The 15,000-nt window shown below is 37.7% G+C and overlaps 2 protein-coding genes across 2 annotated transcripts in view; one reads left to right on the top strand and one right to left on the bottom strand.

Moving 5' to 3' along the window:
- Positions 1–9,478, top strand: part of LOC135202088 (mucin-2-like) — a 124,126-nt gene extending 114,648 nt beyond the window's left edge. Inside the window, exons 15-17 of the mRNA XM_064231341.1 lie at positions 982–1,103; positions 5,658–5,741; positions 8,744–9,478. Coding sequence (XP_064087411.1) covers positions 982–1,103; positions 5,658–5,741; positions 8,744–9,478 — 941 coding nt within the window. The remainder of the gene's footprint in view (positions 1–981; positions 1,104–5,657; positions 5,742–8,743) is intronic.
- Positions 1–15,000, bottom strand: part of LOC135202343 (cap-specific mRNA (nucleoside-2'-O-)-methyltransferase 2-like) — a 273,293-nt gene that overhangs the window by 166,093 nt on the left and 92,200 nt on the right. The gene's annotated exons all lie outside the window — the stretch shown is intronic.

The following is a 15,000-nucleotide window of genomic DNA, read 5'->3' as shown; positions in this document are numbered from 1 at the left end:
GCCTTTCCAACCTCCACGTTTCTTTAGAAAGGAAAAGAGAAGAACATCGCTATTCACTTTCAGCATCGGGTTTGGTCTTCAGTTCGACTCGTCTTTGTATTCGCACAGTGACTTTTTTTTTCTTTCTTTTTTTTCTTTCTTTTTGCAAGCGAATGCACAGCAAACTTGTGTTGCTTTCGTCAACCGGAAATGAAGATGGAAACCAAGACATTCGAATCCTTATCTTACTTATGAATTAATTTTCATCAGCCATCACAAATATGATTTCTGCAAACCAGTTTTATTCGTTTGGAAGGGTACCTGAGTAAGCGCTACGAGTGTGTGCAAACTTACGAAGAATTAGAAAAAAAATTTGACTATTCATTTGTATAGACTTCCGAGGCAACAGCAGATAGTCCAACTGTTTGGAAAGGACATTCAAAATGGAGATGCAGCATACATGCCATTATATCACAAATATTAGTTTCATTCACAATCATATTTTCTTCACGAGCCAAGTTACTGAATCAATGACCAAAAGTTCTGAAGCTTTAGAATTATCTTCATCCTTCGTGAAGAGGCATTGACTACCGTTAGCAACTTATGTATGTCATAAATAATTGCTTTACCTTCCTTTATTGAGATTTGCCAAATTCAAGATTCAAAACTTCTTAGAAAGCAATTTGCTACTCCCATATTCCTTTTTTTTTTAAGTTGACCATTGTTTTCCCTTGACTACCGTTAGCAAACTTATGTATATAATTTAGTAATTGCTTTATCTTCCCTTTGAGCTTTGTCAAATTCAAAATTCAAAACTTCTTAGAAAGCATCTTTCCTCTCCCACATTCCCGGTTTTTTTTAAGTTGACCATTGTTTCCCCTTGACTACCGTTAGCAAATTCATGTATGCAACAAATCATTGGTTTTATCTTCCGTTATTGAGCTTTGTCAAATTCAAGATTCAAAACTTCTTAGAAAGCTGACCTTCGTTTCCCCTTACCAGGCAGAGTGACCAGCCGCATTGTCGTGATCGAATTTCACGCAGGGACGCCTCAGAAGTACGTGGCCAAAGCACATGGTCCTGGCTTTAAGGTGAACTTCCAACACAATCCCTGCCCACCTCAGGTGAGTCGATTGAGATTCCAGCTCACTGGAATGAGGACGTTAGGATTCCTGTCCCACTTCAGGTAAGAATGTTCAGATTAATGCTCATCTCAGGTGATTATGGCAGGATTTACGACCTCTATCTGAGATCACATTAAGGTTCCTGCCCACCTTGGGCTATAGTAGATTCACATCAACCGTGCATTTGATGTCTAGGCCAGTCCGTTATGACGCTCCTGATTGGCTGTTGATAAGCCAATCACAGGGCTGGAAACTCTCAATCTCTCGAGGTGAGTTCACATAGGCAGGATGTACGTTCCACCGCTCCTGAGGGATACGTCTTTCAAACGTATCCCTCAGGAGAGGTGAGACATATATCCTGCCTATGTGAACTTTCAAGAGAGACTGAGAGTTTCCAGGCCTGTGATTGGCTTACCAACAGCCAATCAGGAGCGTCGTAAGGGACGGCCTAAACATCAAATGCACGGTTGATGTTAATCTTCTATAGTACGTTAGGATTCATGCTCATCTCAAGCGAGATTGTTCAGATTCCTGCTCACCACAGGTGAGAATGTTCAGCTTCCTGCCCATCTCATGTAATTACGACAGGATTTCTGGCCACTTTCTGAGACCACATTAGGATTCCTGCTCATCTCAAGTAATTACGACAGGATTTCTGGCCACTCTCTGAGAACACATTAGGATTCCTGCCCATCTCAGGCGAGTACACTAAGATTCCTGCCCATCTCAAGCAAGTATGTTAGGATTCCTGCTCAACTCAGGTTAGAATGTCAAGATTGATGGTTATCTCAGGTAAATATCACAGGATTCTTGATTACTTCTTAAGGTTGTGTTAGGATTATTTCCCACTTTACGTGAATATGTTACAAATCCGACCCACAGGTGAGTATTTTAGGATTCCTATCCACAGGTGATTATTTTAGGATTCCAACCCATAGGTGAGAATGTTAAGTTTCTTGCCCTCAGGTGAGTAATTTAGGATTTCCACCCATAGGTGAGAATGTTAAGTTTCTTGCCCTCAGGTGAGTAATTTAGGATTTCCACCCATAGGTGAGAATGTTAAGTTTCTTGCCCTCAGGTGAGTAATTTAGGATTTCCCATAGAGAATGTTAAGTTTCTTGCCCTCAGGTGAGTAATTTAGGATTTCCACCCATAGGTGAGAATGTTAAGTTTCTTGCCCTCAGGTGAGTAATTTAGGATTTCCACCCATAGGTGAGAATGTTAAGTTTCTTGCCCTCAGGTGAGTAATTTAGGATTTCCACCCATGGGTGAGAATGTTAAGATTCCTGTTCTCAAGTGAGTGTTATGGGATTCCCACCCCTAGGTAAGTATGTTAAAATTCCTGCCCGCAGGTGAGTATTTTAGGAATCCCACCCACAGGTGAGTATATTAGGATTCTTGTGCCCAGGTGAGTATGCTAAGATTTCTGTACAAATCGGTTGAGCATGATAGGATCCCTGCCCACCTCTGGTGAATATTATAGGACTCCTGTCTATCTCAGGTAAGTACAACAGGATTCCTGTTCACCGCAACTAAATACATTAGGATTCCGACCCACCTCAGGTGTGCAGGTCAGGATTCCTGCCCACATACTGTGAATACGATAAGATTCCTGCCCGCCCAAGGTGACATAAATAGGATGCCTGCAACACTTCTTATTCCCAACTAACTAATAATCTCTTCCTTTTGGCAGGTGAGCGTGATAATAATCAAACAAATTTATTATTCTGAATTATGACCGAGGTACATTCGATAAGGGAACCAAACCTCTTTGTTTTTTATTGTCAACATATCATTTAAAAATTCTAACGAATTACTTACGGGTATATTCACTCTTTCTCAGTCATATGCTTCGTTAATAGCATCTAGTGTTATATGAAGCGTGTTAATTACGCCAATTAATCACACCTGAAAGAAATTCCCCTTCTAGCTTAAAAGACGCAAGTTAAAATAACTAATTTGTCCCTCACTCTGACTTTTCATCAATGATATGAATTTTTATGAATAATGCCATATAGTAAAAGTGATTTGGATAAAAATCCAGGCGGCTTTTTGTCACACGAACTATAACAAAAATAAGCTAAAATACATTTACCACCAAATTAATAAAAGGCTATCAATGTAAAACAAGTCACTATTGAAACTGAATAAAAACAGGATTAATTATGTTTATTTTTCAATTTAAATAATTATGTGAATGCTGCTCATTTTATCATTCCAACTCGCCTTCCTCTTAGGATATAAAAAGGGAAAAGAAAAACTTTATCTTGGGATGTCTTCTCTCGAACATATTTCTGTTTCTCTAATGAATTCAGTGGCCAGGGGTTGCAAAGCCAATAGTCTGAGGAAGATAAATGGCACGAACATTACTGATGGGGAACCTTCTGCCTTCAAGAATCTAAAGCCTCAAGCAAGAGGGAGAGGAAATATACTGCTTGCTCACATATACTCATGCATAAACATTTTGTATACACACATAAACACATATATAGCCACTGATTAATGACATGATATATGTATATGCATGTATGTGTATATACAGCTTGTTCACACGTACTCATACAAAATCATTTTGTACGCATATACCCCTATACGTGTGCATGTATACACACACACACACACACACACACACACACACACATATATATATATATATATATATATATATATATATATATATATATAGTGTGTGTGCGTGTATGTATGTGTGCGTGCGTGTAATAGTAATAGCCACACTCCCCTTTTAACTGCTTAAAATCTTCGTACATTTTGAATACACTCGTAACTACAAAGCCACAGATACAAATGCAAGAATATGTGTTAATTCGGACGTCCTGTAGCATGATTCGAACCTGCATCCAGAGTATCAGAGTTACTTCATATTCTTGCATTTGGATCTAAGGCTTTTTGTTGTGACGAGCGTATCCAAAATGTGCGAAATAATCCGGGAAGTTAAGAGGGCATTGTGGTCATTACAATTGCATATGTATCTGGCAAAAAGTTGACCTGCAGAATCTATCTATCTACCTATCTATCTATCTATCTATCTATCTATCTATCTATCTATCTATCTATCTATCTATCTATCTATCTATATATACATATATATATATTATCGTATATATATATTATATATATATATATATATATGTTCTGTATATAATATTAGATACTATATATAATATATAGATATATATATATACGTATTATATATATATATATTAATATTATATATATATAGATATACGTATATATAGTATATATAAAGCAATCCTACAGTATTCTTCAAATATTGCATATTTTGGTTCAAGTTATATTATAGCATTCTTCAAATACTGTACTACCATTTTGGTTTAAAAATCTTCAACTACCAAATAATATGCATAAATTCCCGGCTTGAAAAGCCATATATATTCCTAAGATCTTTTATGAACACTTATCTTCTCTTCTTTTACAAAGGCATTTGGCTCCTATGTGCTAAAAAAAAAAATGTTCACCATATTTCTATATTAATTTTCCTCACTTCCTCCAATGTTAAAAGATGACACACTATTTTAAATACGTCAGGAATCAAATGTTCCTCCAGCATATGGGCACAAAAAATGTTCCAAACTACCTCAATGAGATCCCATTTCTATTATACTCCTCATGCATTCGACTAACACCTGTAGACAATTATGAAAAACCTTCATTATATTCTTATCCAAAAGTTTCCATCATTATCCTATTTAGTACTATGTGTTTATAGTGGAATACTCAGCTATTCAAAGAAATGAAGTTTCTGGAGTCACTTTCAATAAAGTTGACAAATCCAGAACTAGTGTAATGTTTATGAAAATTACCCTAAAACCAGATGTGACGCCAGATTAATGTCATGATATATGTACGTATAGTGGAAATCACGACCAACCTTGTGTACTAAACAATCCTTACATCCAAGTAAACAAACTGTAAGTTATTTACTTCACTACGAAGTTTGTACTTGATATTTTGGGCAATTAACAAATATGACAAGATCTCATGCGTAGTAAAACTGTCCGTTTTTTCATGATTCACCCTCTTCCTCTCCTTTATACCATAAGTAGCAAATGAGAAGACCGAGTCTCCTATTTACTAAGCCGTTCTACGAAACGGACTTCGATTCGTGACCGGCATCAGAAATGTTCACGAAAACAAATGCTGCCCATTTTCAATGATGAGTTACATTTCTCTTCTTTGCCAACCTGAAGAGGTAATAAAAAAACAAAATTCTCTCTCTCTCTCTCTCTCTCTTGGAGCTTCATCAATCTAATATAAAGACAATTTACCCATTTTCCATGAATCCTCGTACTTAAACAGCAACAGCGTGGAAGAGTTTAAAAGAAAGCTAGACAAGATCATCAGGACGCTGTGAATGAACATTAAAACCTGCTCCTAGAGATAAGTGAGCACACGATGTCTCCTCGGGTGGACTAACAAGTCTTTGAGACATCCTAATCCTTGTAACTCCTCTTCTCTGCTAAACTTATCAGGATGTTGGGGGAAAATGAATCCGTTTATTTTTTATCTTCGCAGGACGACTGGTACATCCAGGAACCGGAGCCAAATACGAGAGGCGGGCTCCCCGATGTGACCCTCCCCCCACCCCTGGTTCTGAAGGTAATGTCTACTACCATAGTAGATTCACATCAACCTTGCATCTGATCATGATGTCTAGGCCAGTCCCTTACGACGCTCCTGATTGTCAGTTGATAAGCCAATCACTGGGCTGGAAACTCTCAGTCTCTCTCGAGAGTTCACATAGGCAGGATGTATGTTCCACCTCTACTTGCGTCTTTCAAAAGTATCTCTCAGGACAGGTAGAACATACATACATCCTGCCTATGTGAACTCTCTCTCGATAGACTGAGAGTTTCCAGCTCTGTGATTGACTTATCAACAGCCAATCAGGAGCTTCGTAAGGGACTGGCCTGGACATCAGATGCACGGTTGGTGTGAATCTACTATAGATGTCAGTCACGGCAGCAGATGAGTTGTTGAAAGCAGTGAATTTAGCTTAATAAACTCACGAACAAACTACGCAGCGATGTATAATTATTTAGAGAGACAATTTTCCATGCATGACTCTACATTAAACATGAAGTTAAACTTAAGGACGACTCAAGAGGCCTGAAAACAAAAGAAAAAAGAATAAAAGCGTTAAGTAGACAACAAAAAGCCATTGAATGAATAATAAAGAATAGAACTACAAGTCTTTAGATAAAGACTTGGCATTAAGCTGGCCAAAGACAAAGGTATGGAATGACCACATGAACAGATTTTAAGATGCCATAAAGACATGCGCATTCATTGACCATTTAGAAGAACTTTGACTCTACATATTGCCTATAACATAAAAAGAGTGATCCGACCTTCAGCTTACTCGGGGAGCGTGCTAACATCTACAGTCATACAGAGCGCAGTTTCATCAACGAAAATTACAATAAATACGATATATGTTATTAGAAATATTTTTTCCCGTACTGTTTAACATGCGCATAATTTACATTTTACATTTTCATTCTAATTAATAAGTTATACATATAAATATCCTATCCTAAAATTCCTGTATATTTAACTCAACGCAAAACACATTTTTCAAACCTTTTTTTGGCTTTTCCATAGGGCTTACCTCCCCCCCCCCCCAACAGCAAGAAGAACAAAAAAGCAGTTAGTAGGTTTACTCCCCGAGTAAGCGAAAATGAACATAAAGATATAGGCTTTAATCAAACACTCAAACCAACCCACAAAAGGACCATGAAACCAAAAGCATTACGTGCCCATAAAAGTTAAGTATAACAAATGCAGGAAGGTGTGGCCAATTCAACTCCTCGTCGGGTATTTGGCTTTATCGTACAGTATATCAGTATACTAATATGTATACGTAAGTGAATTTGTGTGTATGCATATGCGTTATATGGTGTGTTTATGCTCTGCTTGTAAATGTATTGTACGGTTATGCGTTGCATTGACTGGTGTGTAGCCCAAACAATATTTAAATGCACTTGAAAAATAACGCATGCATGACCCCTACGTGCATAAGTGACTTTTAAAGTTTTTTTTTTCGTGTCCACTGTGCTTATTAATATTTCTATATCTGTTTACATGCATGAATGTCTTTCTGGTTACGAGTGAGTGCTTCGCTCAGGCCTGCTTGACCATGTGAGGCTATTTTCAGTGTGTGTGTGTGTGTGTGTGTGTGTGTATCATAATTCTCTATAAAAAAAGTTTGAGCTTTCTCATCATAACATTTCGAAGCTGTTCAACGATTATTTACAAAATTACATTACACAAAATACAAACATACATAATTATTACTGTTGACATCATCACTTATTCTTTATTCACTAAGTTTTATGGAGAGAGAGAGAGAGAGAGAGAGAGAGAGAGAGAGAGAGAGAGAAAGATATTCTCACATAACTTTGTCTTTTTGAGCTTTCTGCATATCAGGTGACCCTCAACGTTATGCTTGCCATGGATGAGTGAGAGAAATGAAATCTGAAAAACAACTCCAGGTTTAGCAAAGTCTAAAAAGACTCAAACTGAATCACTTAAGTTACAGCAATGAGTTTATTGACTCCTGTGCCAATTACCTACCAGCACGCACGAGTGATTTCATTGTGTTGTTGTTCATTTGATTTATATGATTTGCCGGTTAAATTGTGGTGTATATTGAAATGGTTGGGCTCTGTTATAAAGTGACGGTTTAATCATGGTTCATTGTGGACACTATCCGTCTCTTGTGCGAGTTGCTCTAATTAAGGCATCAGTCATGGATTATATATATATATATATATATATATATATATATATATATATATAATATATATGTGTGTGTGTGTGTGTGTGTGTGTGTGTGTGTGTGTGTGTGTGTGTGGGTACTATTTTCTATCCAAAAAGTTTTAGCTTTGTTATCATAATATTTCGAAGCTATTCAATGAGTATCTGTAAAATTACAATACACAAAATACAAATATACATAATTATCACTATTGACAGCATCACTTATTCTTTACGTGAATAAGTTTTATGTGAATAAAAATGAACAGAGAGAGAGAGAGAGAGAGAGAGAGAGAGAGAGAGAGAGAGAACGATGAGAAAAGGAGAGAGAGAGAGAGAGAGAGAGAGAGAGAGAGAGAGAGATTTTTACATAACTCTGAATCACTTAAGTTACAGTAAGGAGTTTACTGACTCCTGTGCCAATTACCTACCAGCCCGCACGAGTGATTTCATTGTGTTGTTGCTAATTTGATTCAAATGATTTGCATGCTAAACTGTGGTATATATTGAAATGGGTTGGGCTCTGTTATAAATAGACGGTTAAGTCCTGTTTCATTGTGGACACTATCCGTCTCTTGTTCGAGTTGTTCTAATTAAGGCATCGGTCATGGATTTCTGTAGAGTTGGAATTAACACCTTGGTTCTCACGACCTTGCAGGCGCCTTTGCACGGCTGTGGTGATGATGTCTTTTAAAATCCACCAAAAAAAAAAAAAAAAGTGTATGTTCCTATAATCACAAGAAATATTTCAGCATATGTTGATAGCAGCAATGTATTAAGAGCATGCCTACTTTTCAATGTTCCCAGGAATTATTAGGTAATAATTTTGTCACGATTTTCAGGTACCTTCCAGTTACACACTGGTCTCGCGAAGAGGAGAGGCTTCCAGTGACGACAGCCAGTTACTACAGCTGCCTTACTACCGCCGTCGGGTTGGTCAACAAAATGGCGGAGGGATCACAAGATGGCGACCTTTCCTGATTCCACATAAGGAGATAGACACCAGTGATGGCGACCAGGAAACGCTGCCTTCGAACGCAAACCAGTATGCCAACGGGCAGAGGAGGTGGGCATCACTTAACGGGATGAGATTTGCCCAGCGACGTCCCCATTACCGCAGGGGTACCACACCTCCAAGGGCCGAAGAAAACGAAGGCCAGAGTTCTCTAGAACCGCAGAGTTCTCTAGAACCGCAGAGTTCTCTAGAACCCCTAAGTTCTCTAGAACCCGAAACTTCCTCCTCTCCACAGTTGCCCCAGGAGGCAAGTTACAGTACAGATAGTCAACCGTCGGGTGGAAACCTTCCAGTCTTCTCTGAAGTGCAACTTCCACCTCCATCGTGGCTCTCTGCACTGCAGTCGCCCGACGGCAAGGGCATCACTAGACCACCACCGCCCCCACCGAGGCGGACAATGACAACTCCTCTGCCTCCTACGAGCCCTCAGCGGCCCACTGAGGCTGTGTTGTCATCGCAGCCGCCTCCTTCAGGGTATATCCTCAAACACCCTCAAGATCTGATCAACCATCGACCTCAGCATTTCATGAGGGAATATAGTTATGTCTCCGGGAGTGACTGATGACCAGACAGAAGATATCATTTTTGAAGCCTTTTGTGGGAAAATCCGAACATACATTAATGTGAACCATATCCACGAATCTATGTGTATATATAGATACAAGCATTTCATGCAATTAGGTAAAGACGTCGGCCTTTTGCCCTTGCAACGTAAGTCATGCCTCGAAAACATAAAGGAGTCCATTTTGTGAAAATGCACAACTGAGAGAAACATTACACCTAACTCTTACTAACGTGATCAGTGACTTTCAACGTGCATTAATCAAACTGATTCCTCGCTGACAAATGATGGATTGCAGCTGTTGGTCCTTTCATTACGCTTCGAATAAGACGTGAGATAATGGATTATTCAGTGTTCTTGAAATGCTCGTGCTATTTGCCTTTTATTTTATTAAATGAGTGAACTGTGCAAACTCGTTATGCCACAATAACTGACTGATGGTTCAAGATTGGCGAGAGATAGTGTTTTGTTCTGTTATGGGCATTCTAAGCATATTATGATGCATAATATTTGTCCACTGATATGTTTTCATGACAGAGTTTTATTTGTGATCCATTAGCTATTAGGCTGGCTCTCTCTCTCTCTCTCTCTCTCTCTCTCTCTCTCTCTCTCTCTCTCTCTCTCTCTCAGTTTACCAAGAAGAGGGATTTTGTAAACTATTCATTTCTGTATGTAACAATGCCATGTTTAAATGCTTTTTGTTCCAGGTTTCGCGGAATCATCGGCTTCAACCGCAAAAGGATAAAAAAAAAATTCAAAGGTGTTCCAGTGAAGCAAGCAACTGGAAAGCAATGAAAGGCACACTGAAAATAAATCGCGAAGCGTGCTTCCATTTCATTACCCAGAGCAGAATTTGCGCGTGCATATAACTATAAATCAAAGCAATTCATCGAATACTTATCTCGAGATAACTCATTCATAAAAAATGTACTGCCAGATAGAGGGGTTTGGATTACATGATTCTGTGTGTTGCAAAGTGAGAAGCTGAATTAAACTTTTCAATGATAAATGTGTGTTTTTCTTCATTTCAATTCTTGCCAGACACAAAAGAAAGACTAAGCTTTTATTATTGGTTTATGTAACTGACTTTCATCTTTACTGGATATGTCTAATTACCTCTATAAGCGTTACTAATTTATCGGTTTTTCTAATACTAACTGATCTCCTCTTTCTGTATTTCCCATTACCTTCTGTTACTTCTTTCAAATGAACGACATCTTTGGAAGCTCGAATTTCCATTCAATGGCCTCTATGGGCTTGTTCCATATGAATAAGGTTCATCTTCTGAATAATAATTATGATATGCCACTATCAACAAGAACGTTACATTAACACTCGGGTGTGTGTTTGTTCGTTTGTTTTCGTCCTTGCTTCTTCTTTCCCACAGTTATCCCTACATTAAAGGGTCGGTTGCCTGGTGCGCCTTCTCCTCCACTGCCTTCCATCAAAGGCATCATCCTCCACCAAACCTCTTCTCTCCATATCTCCCTTCACTTTATCTCTGTCTCCCTTTCGATCTTCTTCCTCTAACAGGTTCCTCCCAGGCCCTCTTCACTCCCTCCTCGTCATCCATCCTCAACACATGCCCATACCATCTCAATCGTGACTCGCAGGATACCTCAAGATCAGGTGAACAAAATAGGGACCTTCCTTGGAGAGTGACCCCGCCACCCAAGGATGATAGAATGGACAACCAACGCCATCTATTGGATGAAAACAGAACCAACACTCCAGATTCTAGTTTTAAGAAAGGAAATACCTGACAATCAACCTTTCCGGCGTGTTTGGTACGAGCCCATTGGCGAATACCGTAAAAACAAAGAAAAGATGGTAAATATCATAAAATGAGAAGCTGAATTAAACTTTTCAATGATAAACAGCCATAGATAACGACTCTTGAAAACCCTTGAGGGCCACTATCTTAGGAAAGATCCCAAAATGAGTTATGGAAAACATACACTGACTGAACCAACCGATTTCCTTCGGGTATACAGTTCCTCGTTGTACGAGTGGTTTACGTGCTCGCCTACCGATCCGGTAGTCCGGGTTCGATTCCCCGCCCTGACAAAGTGGAATCAGAGTAATTTATTTCTAGTGATGAGGAATTCATTTCTCGATATAATGTGGTTCGGATCCCACAATAAACTGTAGGTCCCGTTGCTAGGTAACAAATAGGTTCTTCGGGCCAGCCCTAGGAGAGCTGTTAATCAGCTCAGTTGTCTGGTTAAACTAAGATATACTTAACTAAGATATACTTAACTTATTGGGTGTACAACTAACACATATCTGACGGTCAGCCAAAATTTGATCAGTTATCTTTCCATCATTCATGTATGACACAGGTTTTGAAATCTGGCAATTAACGTTTGGGTTCTTTGGCCTGTTGGGTTGGTCAGAGTCGACACGTTCACACCCAGCCTCTTAATCCGTTTTCTGGCTTTACTATAGTTACGGGAAGTCCTGAGGTAAGGGGTTGGAGTTGAACGCTTGCTCTCAACTGCAAAGCAAACGACACTTAAGTAACAACACACATACGCACAGGCATATATATATATATATATATATATATATATATATATATATATATATATATATATATATATATATATACACACACACACACACACACACACACACATATATATATATATATATATATAATATATATATATATATATATATATATATATATATACACACGCTAAAAATCAAGCGTCCGATTTACATCATAAAGCAGTGAACATTAACGAGGTGGTTAGTCGACTGCAGTGTGTTTCAGCTGGTGTGGAAAAGGGGGGCTTGTCACCTACAAAAAAGTTTCGTGTAACTTGTGTATATATATATATATTATATAATATATATAATAATATATTATATATATATATAAATATATGTGTATGTATATATATATATATATATATATATAAAGGTTTTTGCCACGAAGGAAAAAAAATTAAATAGCCAAGCACTTTCGGTCTAGTTCGACCCTTTACTCAGGCGCAACTGATCTTACAAAGGAAAAACATAGTCATGGTAGGCTTAATATCCAAACTGACACTTCAAGATTAGCAATAATTTCGATTTCACTCTACAGAAACGAGGAAACGCCTGAGGGCAACCACACCTTGGAGGATACACACGTGGTCAACAGACGATTCATCCAGAAAACAATACATTTTGAAAAAAAAGGAGGCATATACAACTTATTATCATGAAATTTACAAAAATGTTCCAAAAAAAATTATTAATGAAAAGACGAGAAAATATATATATATATATATAAATATATCGAGCAAGAGAGAGAGAGAGAGAGAGAGAGAGAGAGAGAGAGAAATTAATAACTATATACATGTGGGACTAATTTATTAGTAGTTCATTTATTTTAAGATCCTTCATAAACATGTTACAAATATACGGGTCCAAATGGTACATTCCCGGACTAAGATTTAGGTTGTTTTTATTAGGGATTTGTATAATTGCTGATTCCAGTAAATTTCTTGATAACATAAATCAATTAATTTAATTGATTTATGTTATCAAAAAGCTCACAAAAAGTTTTAAAGTGTTGCTATTAATGAAAAAGAAATGCCTAAAAATATACTTAGCTTACCTTACTTTCGTGGATTTGAAACCATAAAATCAATATTTAAATCGTTTAATGTTACTGTAATGTTCTCTTATAACAATGCCATTAAAGATATGCTAATTTAAGAATAGTCCCGTAACAAATAACATCATTTACAAAATTCCTTGTAAGGATTGCCCATCGTTTTACGTTGGTCAGTCAAGTAAAAATTTATGTGTACGTATTAAGCAGCATATGTATTCAGTTAGAACAGCCCAGACTTCAAATGCACTGTTTATCCATCTGAGTGAAAAATCTCATTGTATTAATTAATTGGGGTGATACCTCTGTAATTGCTAGATCTAATGATTATGTGTCAAGAAATTTACTGGAATCAGCAATTATACAAATCACTAATAAAAACAACCTAAATCTTAGTCCAGGAATGTACCATTTGGACCCGTATATTTGTAAAATGTTTATGAAGGACCTTAAAATAAATGAACTACTAATAAATTAGTCCCACATGTATATAGTTATTATCTCTCTCTCTCTCTCTCTCTCTCTCTCTCTCTCTCTCTCTCTCTCTCTTTCGCTCGATATTCTCTCTCCCTCTCTCTCTCGCTTGATATATTTATATATATTTTTTTTCTCTCGTCTTTTCATTAATAATTTTTTTGGGAACATTTTTGTAAATTTCATGATAATAAGTTGTATATGCCTCCTTTTTTTTCAAAATGTATTGTTTTCTGGATGAATCGTCTGTTGACCGCGTGTGTATCCTCCAAGGTGTGGCTGCCCTCAGGCGTTTCCCCGTTTCTGTAGAGTGAAATCGAAATTATTGCTAATCTTGAAGTGTCAGTTTGAATATTAAGCCTACCTTGACTATGTTTTTCCTTTGTAAGATCAGTTGTGCCTGAGTAAAGGGTCGAACTAGACCGAAAGTGCTTGGCTATCTCGCTTTTAATTTTTTTTCCTTCGTGGCAAAAAACTTTATTTATACATAGCATCACGTTTTTATATACTTCGTGATCAAGTTATTCATATATATATAATATATATATATATATATATATATATATATATATATATATACATAATTTCCAAGAAACACGAGAACCCCTTCTACAAGCCTGATTTTATGAGACATCTTTTATCCCCTAAGGATTAAAAGACAGAGACAATCAAATATCTGCTATTCCCAATGCTTCCTTTAGGTATGGGGCACGCACTAGTGTTAGGCAGCCGTACAAACGGCCTACGTACCAACTGACTGAACTTACAGAACGAAAACCCTTCCATATGCAAATACGCTAAAGCCACATTACGAGAAACGCTACGTGGACAGTGAGTTCTTCTTATTACAAGCCGTGGTTGCATTCCATTCAGCTCTGAGAGTCCGATATTGGCCAGCGATTCCCAGAGGAAAGGTCCTTGGGAGAAATCTTTGTTGTGGGTCTATTGCAGGTGCGAACGTCGCGAACAGCATATGCTGGGCGATGCATTCCGTCCAAAAAAAAAAAAAAAAATAAAAAAAAAAACTGTGAACTGCGAATATTCAAGCGGTCAAAGAAGGCGCGATTTATTAGAGTTCTGCAATGCATTCCGTAGAGAAACCGGCCGGTGCAATAAACCTCGACCGAGAATAGACAGTGACAAAGTTCCGAAGTTTGCTTTTTCCGAAAATTTGCCTTTTACCGAGACTAGAAAGTGGCAAAGTTCCGAAGTTTGCCTTTTACCGAGACTAGAAATGGCAAAGTTCCGAAGTTTGCCTTTTACCGAAAATAGAAAGTGCCAGTTCCGAAGTTTGCCTTTTACTTAGAATAGAAGTGATAAGGTTCCGAAGTTTGCTTTTACAGAGAATAGAAAGTGGCAAAATTCCGAAGTTTGCCTTTTACCAAGAACAGAAAATGGCAGTTCTGAAGTTTGCCTTTTACCGAGACTAGAAAGTGGCAAA

The sequence above is a fragment of the Macrobrachium nipponense genome, chromosome 30, assembly GCF_015104395.2.
Source record: "Macrobrachium nipponense isolate FS-2020 chromosome 30, ASM1510439v2, whole genome shotgun sequence".
Lineage (NCBI taxonomy): Eukaryota > Metazoa > Arthropoda > Malacostraca > Decapoda > Palaemonidae > Macrobrachium > Macrobrachium nipponense.
The sequence above is the reverse complement of the archived record's forward strand: the minus strand, read 5'-3'. Positions and strand labels throughout refer to the sequence as shown.